Source organism: Triticum aestivum, chromosome 6A (genome assembly GCF_018294505.1).
Source record: "Triticum aestivum cultivar Chinese Spring chromosome 6A, IWGSC CS RefSeq v2.1, whole genome shotgun sequence".
NCBI lineage: Eukaryota > Viridiplantae > Streptophyta > Magnoliopsida > Poales > Poaceae > Triticum > Triticum aestivum.
The window spans coordinates 83,625,887-83,640,265 of NC_057809.1; the positions used below are offsets into that span (position 1 = coordinate 83,625,887).

At 48.3% G+C, this 14,379-nt stretch overlaps 2 protein-coding genes across 2 annotated transcripts; one reads left to right on the plus strand and one right to left on the minus strand.

Annotated features, from left to right (window-relative positions):
• The first annotated feature begins 4,103 nt into the window (after window positions 1–4,103).
• Window positions 4,104–9,400, plus strand: LOC123132189 (protein ABC transporter 1, mitochondrial). The gene is made up of 8 exons (XM_044551959.1): window positions 4,104–4,734; window positions 4,868–5,093; window positions 5,188–5,340; window positions 5,474–5,632; window positions 7,022–7,181; window positions 8,177–8,286; window positions 8,518–8,634; window positions 8,727–9,400. The coding sequence occupies exons 1-8, from the start codon at window positions 4,178–4,180 to the stop codon at window positions 9,114–9,116; spliced, it is 1,872 nt and encodes a 623-aa protein (XP_044407894.1). The 5' UTR covers window positions 4,104–4,177; the 3' UTR covers window positions 9,117–9,400.
• Window positions 9,401–11,540: 2,140 nt separating this feature from the next.
• LOC123132190 (uncharacterized) lies at window positions 11,541–14,215 on the minus strand. Its single transcript, XM_044551960.1, has 3 exons — window positions 12,795–14,215; window positions 12,219–12,319; window positions 11,541–11,833 (listed from the first exon to the last, which is right to left on the minus strand). Exons 1-3 carry the CDS (start codon window positions 14,163–14,165, stop codon window positions 11,824–11,826), a joined length of 1,482 nt encoding a protein of 493 aa, XP_044407895.1. The 5' UTR covers window positions 14,166–14,215; the 3' UTR covers window positions 11,541–11,823.
• Between the last annotated feature and the right edge of the window lie 164 nt (window positions 14,216–14,379).

Genomic DNA, 14,379 nt, shown 5'->3' on the forward strand with positions numbered 1-14,379 from the left:
AGAGGTGGGCTGCGCGCCTCCTCCCCCCTGGTCCGAATTGGACTAGGAGAGGGGGGCGGCGCCCCCCCTTTCCCTCTCCCTCCCCACTTCTTTCCCCCTCCTAGTAGGAGTCCTACTCCTACTAGGAGGAGGACTCCTCCTGGCGCGCCTATAGGGGCCGGCCGGCCTCCTCCCCTTGCTCCTTTATATACGGGGGCAGGGGGCACCCCTAGACACACAAGTTGATCCACGTGATCATATTCTTAGCCGTGTGTGGTGCCTCCTTCCACCATAGTCCTCGATAATATTGTAGCGGTGCTTAGGCGAAGCCCTGCGACGGTAGTACATCAAGATCGTCACCACGCTGTTGTGCTGACGGAACTCTTCCCCGACACTTTGCTGGATCGGAGTCCGGGGATCGTCATCGAGTTGAACGTGTGCTAGAACTCGGAGGTACCGTAGTTTCGGCGCTTGATCGGTTGGGCCGTGGAGACGTACGACTACATCAACCAAACGCTTCCACTGTCGATCTACAAGGGTACGTAGATCACACTCTCCCCTCTCGTTGCTATGCATCACCATGATCTTGCGTGTGCATAGGAATTTTTTTGAAATTACTACGTTCCCTAACAGTGACTAGCTGGGGAGCCTTCCAGCCGGCGCGCCGGCTTCGTAAGCCGGCAGGTTGACCCATTCGCCTTCTAGGGCGACGTTCTTCATATAAAAATATGACCGCTGCCACATCTTCACCGACTTAATCAGTGCGATGGTGGGAAACGGATTGTCGGCCACTGATCTCCGCATCGCGTTGAATGCACCGCACTGGGCCGGCACGCCGGCGACGTGTGTGCCGAGCTTGGATTGAAAGAACTCCCCCCAGAGCTTGATGGTGGGGAGAACGCCGAGGAAGCCTTTGCACAGGGTGGCGAAGGCAGCCAGCAGCACCACCGTGTTCGGAGTAAGATGGTGCGGCTGGAGCCCGTGGAACTCCAAGAAGGAGCGGAAGAAGCCGCTCGCCGGAAGTCCCAGGCCGCGCATGAGGTGCGAGCGGAATATGACCCGCTCGCCCTCCTCCGACGCCGGTGATATCTCTCCCTCCGGCGCGAGGCGGACCCGCACTAAGTCCCTGCCAGGCAGCCGCCGTGTCTGGCGGAGGATCTCGATGTCGTCGTCGTCAACCTCGGAGCCATCCCACACTCCGGAGCGAACAGCAGGAGGCGCGGCGGCAGAGGAGGAGCTCATCGCTGCAGGCACAGCGTGGTTCGGAGCAGCAGCGGCAAGAAGAAGAAGAAGCAAGAAGGAGCGAAAGGAAGTGGGGAGAATGGGCGCGCGTGCTTCGCCGCCCCCCTCCCCCCGTCTACTTGTAGGCTCGTGGGCTGAGAAGTCGAGGGGGCAGACATGGGTTTAACTGCGCCCGGGACCCCACGACCCCCACGATTTACCAAGATTTACCACACGAAGTTACCACGTGCAATAACCGCGCGGGAACCCCAACCGTCCGTGCAGCCGCAACGGATCCGTTCGCATGCCGAGGCGCGGTAGTGGCGGGCCCCGCCTGTAGGCCTGGCCTGTCGCGCGCGTGGGCGATTAGACTAGCTCCGCCACGTGGCGCCTCGCGACGGGTCAACCACGGGCGGCAACCCGGAAGCTTATCAGGCACGTCGCCTGAACTCCGCCACAACGTTCAAACTTTTTTAGGGGCAAGTTGGCCGTGAGCAAGTCCGACTCCAACTAGTCGGCTTGACAGAAGACGGCTAGCGAAGCCCAGATCCGACCGCCGGAGAGAAGAAACTGTTGAGGCTCCATGACATGTTGCCCTCGGAGCCTCACCAGCTTCGGGGACTACTGTCGGAGTAATGGGCCACGGGTAGGCTAACCCAGCCCCAGAACCTTTCAAGACATTGAGGCAGACTGCGCCCCTCCAGACCCCAGGACGAAGAGTCGGCAGCAAGGCGACCGGCTGCCCACTCGCGGCCGAGTCCCGGGGACGACTTCAGGACGAGCCGACTCCTGACTGGCGACTTCCACAGAAGCCGGCCTTAGGGAGTCGACCCGCGACGCCAACAACCCCCATGCCCTCATAAAGAGGGACGGGACGGGGAGTGGCCACAGTAAGGTCCGCTCCCACCCCTTTTCCAAGGGCAGGCATGGCTACAGTACGCCGTACCCGCGGAGATCTCTGCACGGCGCGACACTGTTGCCATGTCGGCCCTGACATCAGCCCCAGGGGGCGGAGCCCTGTGCCCACGACGGCCTGCTGGTACGACCCAGGGATGATGGGCCCCACCAGTCGGCGGGCGTACGAAAGACGGCGAAAGCACCACCAGTCGGCCCGGATGGGAGTCGGCCACCAGAAGTCGGCCGGCCCCTCCCACGGGCCCCACACGCCATTAATCAGACACGACAAGTAGTGGCCACAGTGATCGCCCGCTAGACGGCAGGGCTGTCACCACGACCTCATGACCGAGCCTGTGTCATTAGAGGCACGACTACAGTAATCTGCAGCCGGCAAAGACCCGCCCGCGGCGGACGCGGCCTGTCGGCTCCACACCAAGCCAGTCGGCGGGGCCCACCAGTCAGCGGGCCCCAAGAGTCGGCGGAGAAGACGTCGGCCAGAGAGACTGACGGCTGGGCCCGTGCCCAGCCGGTTTACCATTGTACCCCTGGGGGTAGGCCTATATAAACCCCCCAGGGCATCCATGCAAAGGGTTGGAATCCATTAGCACTAGACCAGATCATATAGGAAGGAGAGAGCTAGCCTTGCCTTCTCCTACCTCCAGGAAACAGCTCAAGGAGCAACCGTGTAAACACTTTGCCATAGTGATCATGCGGAGACCCCGTAGAGCAGCAGTAGGGGTATTATCTCCCCGGAGAGCCCTGAAGCTGGGTAAGATCCGCCGGCGTGCATGTCTTCGCCTTATCCCGTTTTCAGGCACCGGCGACGTTCTACTCGCCCCCACCATGATAAGCCATCCTTTGGCATATGTCGCACCCAACCCCCGACAAAGGGTTCAATGGCGACGACTGCAGCTCCCGAACGTTGGTCCTTAGAGGCACGTGCATGAAGACTTCCCGGCTATCATCGATAAGGTCAGGCCAGTTCCGGTATGGGAGCGGCGACAATGGCGCATCGGAGGCTCATTTTGGCAGAGGCAATGGTCGTTTGGTTGTTCATGGACCTCGATGCAATTTTTATTATATTTGGGGATGCTATGTACTTCCAGTGAATCTTTATAATAGATATGATATTTTCGCAAGAAAAAAAGAAATACAATATCCTTCCTCTAGATTGATAAAATAATGCACAACAAAAGATTTAGTCATGGATTACATGACTGATTTCCCTTAGTAATTATTAAGATGTTATATAGGAGGGCTGAGTTAGGTAACATGCCCGATTTCTGATGGCTATAAATCTGCATCCTTGATATCCGCATTTTAATTCATATGGCTATAAATAACATTTTATAATTTGCGGATGTTATTGTAAATACTGTACAAATAACATGCTTGATATCAACATCCCCACCTGATTGAAAATGTGCGCAAGTTACTTGTACAAGAGGGCTGAATAAGATGTTATAGTCGTCTATGATTCAAAACTCGGATTTGAAACTAAAATAAGATCAAAAAGAGCAAAATTATAGATAGCACTCTTCATAACACATTCGTATAGTTCATAATTAAAAGTAGATAGAACTTATTTAGAGCTAAACTAAAGCTAAAATTAGATAATGTAAGCTAAAACGAGCAATAGCCCTAGTCTTAGTCGTGGTTTATCACCGTCGGCATGTCGGATCCCACCGCTTGGGCGTCATAGGTGCCCTGCGACAGCACCGACGCGTCGCCGAAGTCGTCAATGATGCGGTTGGCCTTCGCTCACGCTCATCGATGATGACCAATAATATAGTCAGTTGGTGGTTATATGATATGAGAGGCGTCTACAATCAACACTTGTGGCGAAAGAGTAGAAAATATCAACATGGGCTGTTGGATTAGAGATGGACGAGGCACAATCATTTGGAAATTATAAAACTTACATCTATGCCATCGATCTCCAATCCAACGGGTTGGATTATTTTTCGTCTTCTATTTTTCACCACAAGCTCTGTTTCTGTTTTGCAAAATAGTCGTCCGCCCGAGGCTCCTCTTCTTGGTCCCGAAGCCATCCACGCGGACCGCGGCTCCTTCGCTCGCCATGGCGTCCAGAGATCTCCGGCGGCTGCTCGACGGCGCAGCCCTCGTCGCTCGCGAGGCCGCCAAGCGCTCTTCCGGCCCCGACGTCCTAAGGTCCGCCCTCCTCGCCGCCACCGACCTCGCGGGCCTCACCAGGGGCACCCCTCGCCGCCCGCAGCCCGTTCCCCTTCCCCACGATTCCCACCCCGAGGGGGCAGACTCATCTCGCCCCTCGTCGTCCTCCGTCGTGTACTTCTCCCACGACGACGCGCCGCCGCTCGAACCCTCATTGGAGCAGCAACCCCCGCCGCGAGAATCCCTCGACCCCGCCCAGGTGCGGGAGATCACCGGCACCCATTCAACCGCCGCAGCCGCAGCTGTGGCTGAACCCGAAGCCGTGGCGGTAGCTAGACCCCAAGACGAGGCGGTTCGTCCTGAGCTCTCACCGTCATCCACGCCCACGCCCACGCCCTCGCCCTCGCCTGCGCCCTCGCCCTCGCCTGCGCCTGCGCTGGTGGAGAAGAGGCGCCGGCCAAGGGAGCGGAATGTTCCCTCCACACCGTTCACCCGAGCCCTCGGGTCAGTATGTTACACTTTGCAACGACACTGACTGAAAGAAATGTTTGCTGTTGTTTACTTGAATATATGTATGTGTGAATAGAATGCAGACTAAATCTTCTTCTTTCTCGATGATGTGCCAAATTTTTTTAAGGTTTGCAGGTCTGGGTGCTGGGCTCGCATGGGGAGGTCTACAGGAATCAGCCCGGCGGGTGATTTATGGTACACCTGTTGGGGATGGCAAGCAGTCAGCACTCTCGCCGTTCTTGTCCGACCAGAACGCTGAGCGTGTTGCCCTTGCCCTGTGTCGGATGCGGGGAGCGGCGCTCAAGGTGGGGCAGCTGCTGAGCATACAGGACGAATCGCTTGTGCCCCTGCCGGTATTATTTAAAGCTGATGCTGCAATATTTTGGGTTAGGCCTATTGTTATGTGCTTGTGATGTGCCACTGAATTTGTGTGCTGATTTTTTGTAGGTGTTGGCAGCTCTTGATATCGTTCGTCAAGGTGCTGATGTTATGCCGAGGAAGCAGCTGAATTCTGTCCTTGATGCCGAGCTTGGTCAAGATTGGCCCTCTAGGCTGAGGAGTTTCGACTATGAACCTTTGGCTGCAGCGAGTATCGGACAGGTTGGTCTGCCTGAGGCAACTCTCTTAGACTTCAAATAATTGCATACATAATTGAAGTTTTGAGTTTTGACGGTCATCAACATTTCAACACCCTCTGAAGTTAATACACTGTTCGTTCCCTCGTTTTTATCAGGTCCATCGGGCGGTTTTGAAGGATGGTTCGGATGTTGTGATGAAAATACAATATCCTGGAGTTGCTGACAGTATAGAGAGTGATATCGAGAATGTTAGGCGACTCCTGACTTACACAAATCTCATTCCTAAAGGTCTTTTTCTTGATAGAGCTATAAAGGTAATTTGAAAATAAATTATAAAGCAACACAGATCATTCACTATCTTTTATCTTTTCTTATTTTACATATGCATACTATTTAAACAGATATATTTGTATCTCCAAACCATGTCTCTCAAAATAGTATTTGTTCTCAAATGATTGTTGATCTGTGCTTTGGTCCTGAGGTTGCACGGATAATTAACCAGAGGATAAGGCCGGCGGTGTGGGGTAGCCATGGTCGATGTGGTAGGCAGCAGGAGATTGAGAAACTAGAGAATTGGATTGGATCCAGAGAGCATATGGGAAGATAGATGTCACATGGTCGGTGATTTGTGGAAGGATTAAGGGAAGATGATTACTGTGGGCAGTAGGAGGATGTGGCCCTGGACCTCTACCGCTCTACAGCGCTATGCCAGCCATGATGGGGCTTCCGTGTAGCGAAGGCAGTGCTGGAGAAGGGAGAGGGATAGTTGAGATCTGTTTATTGCTTACCTGTAAAGAGCTAGAGGTAGTCATTATATAGCCCATGTACATGACTTGAGGCCTAAGTTCAGATCCTAACACACTTGGGAACAAACTCTAGAGAAGGATCCTACTCCCTCCATCCCATATTAACTGTCGCTCAAACGGATGTATCGAGCGTTTGAGCAACAGTAATATGGGACGGAGGGAGTACTAAATTAAAAGGATACAGATTAATTCTCTATTTATCTGCTGATGGCTGCACCAGGTGAAGCCCTCACCTGACAGAGGCTTATCTTATTGCCTGATCCAGAATGATACAATGGACATGCTTATGTAGCATCATGCAGGCCTCAATTAAACTAGGACTCTAACTTGCCAAGGACATGGATTGTACTTTCTAACTTAACCTATAATTCCTATGTCTGGGCCCCTCAAGCATTGGCTGCTCCTTGCTGAATCCAAGTTGATCTCTGCCTGTGCAGATAGTCAGATTCATTAAGCTGCCCCTGATCTTGTCTTGCTGGCCGGGCAGCTGCAACTCTTCCTTAACCTTATATTCCTGATCCCTTATGTGACTATCTTTGAACTACCTTGACATCACAACGATCGTACAGCAATATGTTACAATTGCTATGTGAAGTAGTGTACACAAGTGTATGCGAACACCATCTGGAGATGCTGTAGCCTATATGCGAAATGATCAACCCAGGCCATTCTTACTCAAATTTCAGCTATATCAAAACGAAATACGAAAACACTGAAGCCATGAAAAAAATTACTGCATTTATAGTCTTTCTCCGCACGTTTCATGATCTTATGAGTTCTGAACCGAAACAATGGTATTCTGAATTCCAAATAACTTTGGTTTCCAATATTGAGCTAAAATTGTTGCGAATTCATGGATGACAGAGCATAATTTCTTCCATTTTCATATTATAACAGGTTGCAAAGCTAGAGCTGGCAAGAGAATGTGATTATTTCTTAGAAGCAAGCAACCAGAAGCGTTACAAAGAGTTGCTCTCTGATAGTGAGGGCTATTACGTCCCTAAGGTGACTGATGAATTGTCGAGCAAAAAGGTGTTGACATCGGAGTTTGTTCCAGGTACTTTTGATTTTTCATTCTGCGTATTTTTGGTCTATGATGTTATAGTTTGTGATCTGTAATAATTTTTATAGTGATGACACTTTTCAATCCATGCCAATTTTGGTTTAATATGGTCACATAAATTGATAAAGGATTCCTATTCAATGAGAACTGTCGTTATATGCAAACGCTAAGCATTATATACTATTGCCAGACCAAGAATTTGAAGTAACCCCAAATACCGACATCTGAAAGCTTTTTTTAATATCATTTGATTCAGAGCATGAGCCACATCTATATGGCATTTCATACCGATAAATTGAAGTAACCATATGGCATTTTATATCTATATGGCGTTCCATATTTGTTCAATAGATAGTTCAATATTGGAAGACTCTTGACATCATTCCAGTAATAGGAATACTCCCACTTCATTATTTGTCCTTGGGAAATTTGAGCAATTTATGCTTGAATAATTACTATGTCGGCTAAGTGTCCAGTCGGTTTAACATTCAAGTGAAAATTTTGCTCTTTCTTATTGCTCCTGAGCTAAAATTTTCTTGGAGAACTGAGCTGAGTATTGAATAACCAATGTGGTTGCAAGTTATTGTGGATATGGATCCATACATTTCTTAAATAGCGGCAAGCATATAAACTGGAGCCCTGACAAACCAGATATGCTATGTTCTTAGTGTCCAATACTGCTACTGAAAGATATAACCCCACACTCAGCATAAAATCGGACTGCTAATGGAGTCCTAGCGAAGTTCAACCGCATTCTAACCATGCTGCCAGTGCTGCTGTGATGCGTCGCTCCTGCTATCTGGTTCAGTGTCAACAACACAAGTCCTCATATTCTGTGTAAATTTCTGATTGACTCAAAGTTAATCGTTATATCTTAGTGGGGACATGAGCACATCTTGTATATTTTTTATGCTCCCTCTTCTCTGTGCAAACCACTTTCTTATGGCGGGGTCTTCTGACAACTACATCTGCATGTTGGTTTTGTACAGGAGTTCCTATCGATAAGGTGGCAGTACTAAGCCAGGAAACCCGCAATTATGTTGGATGTAAACTTCTCGAGCTTACGATAAAGGAGTTGTTTGTCTTCAGATTTATGCAGGCATGTGTTGCTTCTCATACCATTTGTTTAATCTCTAAATAATAAACATGGTAGACTTAGAGCTTGCTAGTTATATAGACTGCATTGGCATTAGAATTCTAGCAATATTCATTTCGTCATTTATGTTGCGGCTGATGAGAGTTCTAAATTTCATTCATCCAATCTACTTCCATGAGGTTAAACTGGATAGTGCAAACAAAAGGTTATAATCTCACGACTCTTTTTATGCAGACTGATCCAAATTGGAGTAATTTCCTTTATGATGATTCAGAAAAGCAATTTAATCTTATTGACTTTGGGGCAGCTCGTGAGTTCCCTAAAAAGTTTGTAGACAATTACCTATGTATGGTAAGCAATCAAAACTTATCCTCATATCCAATACAAAATCTGTGTGTTATTTACTGTATTCAAGATGGCCGTCTAAATTGTGGTTCTGCCAGGTAGTTGCCTGTGCAAATAGAGACAGAGCTGGCGTGTTAGAGATGTCCCGCAGACTGGGATTTCTAACAGGTGAGGAACCAGAGGTCATGCTGGATGCTCATGTCGAGGCCGCCTTCATCGTCGGGGTGCCATTCGCAACTCCTGGTGGCCATGATTTCCGTGCAAACAACATCACACACAGCGTTTCAAACCTTGGGGCTACCATGTTGAAGTACAGGCTGACTCCGCCTCCGGATGAAGTTTACAGCCTCCATAGAAAGCTGTCAGGCGCGTTCCTGGCCTGCATCAAGATTGGCGCAGTTGTCCCCTGCAGAGAGATGCTGTTCAAGGTTTACGAGCAGTACGATTTTAGTGATGATCACTCGGAAGTGTTGTCCAACACTGGTTAAAACACGGGTAAGTGCGCCTTTACCCTCTTGTCCTGAAGTTGTCAAATAGTTACACAGGCTGGTTGCAGCTCATTTTTTGGAGAGCTTTGCAATCGGCTTCTCCCGAGCTAATAATGTGACAAATTATATTCTTCATGTCATGGAAATCGATGTGATTTTGTTTGGTTGGGTCCATTCAAGTTAGGCGTTTTCATTGTAATGTGAGCGTGTGCTCTTTGTATACTATACTGTAATATGAGCTTTTGTCGAAGAAACTGAAATAAAACATGATGAGTTGCTGCGTTCGTCTGCTTCCACTAAGAAGTAAAGAATGTATATAAAAACTGTGCTTGCTTTAGTTGTCACAAGACTATTCATTGACAGGCAATTTCATCCCAAGACTTGAGACAAATGGGATTAGATGGATTATCAATTTAGATACTTTGTGCACGGAATGTTTACCATACTTGTGAGTATAGATACAACATTTTATTGAGGAGGATGCAAGACATGTAAGTAAACTGGAATGGAGGGGAAATCATATTTAATTAAAGCTAATCTCCCTGCATGAGATATAGCCTAATTGCTTGTAACAAGTTAATAGAGAACGGACGTTTGGCTCTCGGCCTTCATGGAGGCCTTTTTTTGAAAAAAAAAAATCAAACTTTCCGGTTTTAAAAAATTCTGAAAAAAAACTGTGCAAGTAAAGAAGGATGCTATGTGTATGTGTGTAAAATTTCAGGATGAAAAACGTTGAAATGCGACCTGTACAAAAAAGACAAATTTAGTATCATGTGTTAAAAAGTCCCAGATTTATCTTTTTTGCATAGCCCTCATTTCAACGTATTTTGCCCTTAAAATTTATACCATGTGTGTTATGCCTTCATGTATATCTGTGTTTTTTCAGAATTTTTTAAAACATAGAAAATATGAATTTTGACAAAATTAGATTTTTTTTTCAAAACCGAGCTCCATGGAGCTCAGCCTCCAAAGACAATATTCGCAAGTTAATACAACTTTAAATTTATCAGTGAAATATGTATGGGGTCGATCTCTTTTTCTAGGGAAAACTGAGAGGTGACCACCATGCAAGGTGGAGAATCTATGCCATACCAGGAAAAATCTTTATTTTTTCTAATCATAAATCTAAAGAACCATTTTGTTGGGGTGGTATTAAAAATTCTACACCTAGTTTTAGAGCAATAACTTCTAGCATAACAAGCCAGCTAAAAAGCATGGAGGCTCGGAGCACTTGCGCTTGTGATTGATTCTCAGTATCAGAGTATAAACACATAATTAGAGTCTAAAAGAGCATTCAAACACATAATTAGAGTCTAAAGGCAAATCCAACGGGCTTCTTCACCATATGTCCAGACCAAAGAGGCCATTGAACGGGCTCCTCCATTTAAGCCCGGACAGTCTGTATCCGCTACTCCAGGCTCAAATGGAGTAGGGGGAGTCCAAACTTTCTGCCACACCGGCCCAAAACCAGCGTCTTTAGTAACCGGGTTTGGGAGCTTCGTGTCTGTTTTTTCTTCTTCTTTCCTTTTCTATTTTTCTTTCCGGTTTACTGGTTTTGTTTCGGTTCCTTTTTCTGTTGTTTTTGTCTTTGCTGTTATTTCTCATCCATCCTTTTAGTTTCATAATTCATTGTTTTGAAAAATCCATGTGAATTTGTGAACCTTCTTTTAGAATTCATGTTTTTTTCCTTAAATTCATGCACTCTTTCAAATCCATGAAAATTTTCAAATTGATGGACCTATTCAAATTCAATTCGCGAACTTTGAAAATCCGCTAACATTTTTGAAAGCATGAACTTTTTAGAATCCATAAAAATCCAGGGAGTCAGTTTTTTTTTTTTTACTCTGAACCATTAGCAAGCGAGCGAGGGACCGAGCGAGGGCGCTAAAGGGTTGGCCCAAGTGCGGCTATTCGGTGCTTAACCGGGCCGGCCTGATTGTTCGTTAGCCCGTTGCTTGAACGTCTCCAGGATGTTTTCTGGACCTTCCCGTGCTTACATGGGATCATACAATTTTCTCAAAAAGAAAAAAAAGATGGGATCATACAACCATATCTATGAACTGCCTTGTAAAAAATGGTTGAATTCAGGCATTCAACACTCATATGTGCAGCATATGAGAAAATTGAGTTGACCAAGAGTGGACCCAAGGCGAGACAGACTACCTCAGCTCGGTAGTGCGAACGGACATAATACAAGGCTTAGGTTTGGCTCTGGCTTGTTGCAGGATCAAGGCCATCTCCATTTACTCATGAGGCAGAAGATAGAGGGCATCATCAAGCAGCAGGAATTCAGAGCACCAACATAACTACTTCGTAGACAAGATAGTCCACAGAGCAAATCATCAAGAATTAACAAGCAGAGGCAAGACTAGACATATATCAACCCAGCAATCCAGGATGCACAACACCAGCACTGCTGGTCCAGCAGCAACAAGGCTCGCAGCTTCGAATTACCATGCTGTTCATAATCTGACCATTACAACCATCTAAAGTACCAAGGTCCAAGAAGGTTCAAAAGTAGATCCGAAATTCCAAAATACTGCATGCGCAAAAGGCACATTAAGATAAAAGGAGGACATCGGGCTCCCAAGATAGCCACAGCCAGTAGGACATAAGGATTTCAACCTTCAAGGTATCGCCATACATATTGCTTGAGTCATCATCAACCAGCATCGCCAAAACACCCCACAGCTATCTCACCGAGTCTCTAAGTGATCCTACAAGAACAAGATAAAGAAGTGGAAACATTCATCATTCATCAATATAGTGCATTGGAAATCTGAGTCAAGTCTAGCATCTGATCCTGCAATGTTTAAATACGAGTCGAATTTAAAAGCTAGGAATGGCAGGCTTTCGAGCATCCAAAAGGGTACCATCCAAATGCAGAAATGCTAGCAGCGTCGAATCACCACGAAAAGGTAAGGCGGCTATAAAATCATCTCAGGCGCATTCTTCAAAATTTGGAGATGCAGAGGCTATAGAAAGCTAGCAGGTCAATGGAATCAACATTTACAATTTCTAATGAAGGTGCACGCCCGTATCCCATTATGCAAATCATCCAACTTCTGAAATTTACAGCCTTCAGTCCACAACGTTAATTACCTATTATGCTTTGGGACCGATGCAGGCTCTGTTGGGCCACCTCCAGCATTCACATCGCTTCCTTCGGAGCTTGGGGTAGACAGAGCTAGATCATTGGGGCCCTAAAGAATTTAAAGCTTATGTAAGTATTGTGATCATCCCAAAACAAGTAGTCTGTTTCTACTCGGTATTAAAACACGCAAAGCCACCGATGTTGCCCCAATGGACAGTTGGACACACAGTGCGGTAAGCAGACAGCAGAATGGAACCCAACATAAAGAAGTATACGAGAATGCTCGTAACAATAGTAACGCTGAAAGAGTGGAAGGTTTTCCACTTTTTGAAAGAAAGCAGTTATAAGCCTAGAGAATACCATTTACATATATCTGTAACTACTTCATCCATGGCTGCCTTGACATGACTAATTTTAAATTTCTTCATAATTGCAAAACGGGAATGATGTACAGTATGAGTGGGTTAGCAGATTCCCACAACAATCCACTAAATAGTAAATAAAAATTGCATATAATCCAGGTTTCAAACGTAGAAAGAAACTATATACCAGCAACATTTTCACATGCATATATATGGGCTCACCTTATCATGTACTCCTACCAAAGAAGGAGGCCATGCCATGACGTAGGGATGGAGCTTGTGATCATACTCACAGATCTTTTTCAGCTCCGCTGTCTCGAGACAAAAGGATAGGAGCAGCTGAGGAACTTCAGTATACCCGTCATAGGCAGTGCGCAGGTACACGATTCCATCGGTAACATCCATAACGTGCACAACGACATAAGAATCGTCTTCAATCTCAGTGAGCCGACGGATCGTTTTGAGTTTGAACTCCTGGTCCAGCTTCCACCTCTCGACACCGTCGTATTCATCGGGTCTCCAGAAAAAAACTAGGAGCTCACAGCCACCCCACGGATCCGGGGACACGATGCAGGGCCTCCCATCCTTGGTATTACCAAGCACAAAATCACAATCACGGTTACTGCCTTCTTCCACCGCCAAGAGCGGCGGCAGTTCCATTCTAGAGAATTCCAGCGTCGCGGTGTCGAGCACGGTGATGTAGAGTCTCCCTGGGTGTGTCCAGTAGAGGGATCCGTTCACCATCTTGCCGGTGGCTCCCACTGCTCCTGGAATCAAAGGCTCAGGGAAAATCTGCCACCCAATCTCGGTGCTCCCCGGCGAGATGACGCCGACGGAGGCGTAAAGGTAGCCACAGTAGAAACAAACCACACGGGGCGGCGAGCCGGGGTGCTCTTCGGAGGAGGAGATTATGTGGAACTGAAAGGTCAAGGCGCTTTTGAAGATGCCCGGCGGCGAGGGGAAGAGATGCAGCGCCCGCGTGAGAGGGTTGTAGGCGGCGATCTGCCTGGCCCTCCGGTTGAAGAGGACGACGTAGCCGTCGCTGCATCGCTCGATCTCCCACACCGGAGAGGGATCCTCCTCCTCCTCCTCCTCCTCCTCCTCCTTCTCATCTTCTTCGTCGCTGTCCTCCTCGTCTTCGTTGTTCTCAACTTCTTCGTCGCTGCCCCCCTCCGCCTCCGCCTCGTTGCTGTCCTCGTCTTGGTCGCCGCAGTCTTCATTGTCGCCGTCTGGGTTCGGGAGGCCGTTGAGGGCGAAATCGCCGCCGCGGACAGCGGCGGCGAAGTCCCGGTCGGAGCGGCGGTGGCGGGCGTCGAAGGAAGGGACGCCGGGCTCCCATTTTTCGATGAGGCGTTGGATGAAGAGGCCGACGAAGGGAGACGGGTGGAGATCCCGGAAGCGGCGGCGGAAGGCAGGGGACGAGCGGACGGCCCGGAGGAAGGCGTGGCAGGTGAGCGCGGCGCGGACGAGGCTCGGGAGCGCGGGGAGGCGGATGAACACCTCGCGGAGGAGATCGTCGTCGAGATCTTGTATGGTGGTGGGAACGGCCGAGGGGCATTTCGCCGGCGGCGGCGGCGGCGGCGCCGATGCCATCGCTGGAGACCTAGCGAGTAGTGGGGGTCTGGGGGAAGCCGAATGGGTTGTCTCGTGTCGACGGAAAGAACTCCCGAATGACTTTTATCCACCAGAGGATACGACCCAGGTCCGTCGGGGAGGCTGCGTGGGCTGACCATCTCGTCTCTCTAACTGCGACAAACCTGGACCAGCCCAGTTAGAGGTAGCTCGTTTATTTTTTCCTGTTTTCCTT

Coding starts and splice junctions, on each gene's coding strand:
- LOC123132189 (XM_044551959.1), top strand. CDS start 4,178: ATGGCGTCCAGAGATCTCCGGCGGCTGCTCGACGGCGCAGCCCTCGTC. Junction 5,094..5,187: donor AATCGCTTGTGCCCCTGCCG/GTATTATTTAAA, acceptor GATTTTTTGTAG/GTGTTGGCAGCTCTTGATAT. Junction 8,287..8,517: donor TTGTCTTCAGATTTATGCAG/GCATGTGTTGCT, acceptor CTTTTTATGCAG/ACTGATCCAAATTGGAGTAA.
- LOC123132190 (XM_044551960.1), bottom strand. CDS start 14,165: ATGGCATCGGCGCCGCCGCCGCCGCCGCCGGCGAAATGCCCCTCGGCC. Junction 12,320..12,794: donor TGGTAGGAGTACATGATAAG/GTGAGCCCATAT, acceptor TAAATTCTTTAG/GGCCCCAATGATCTAGCTCT.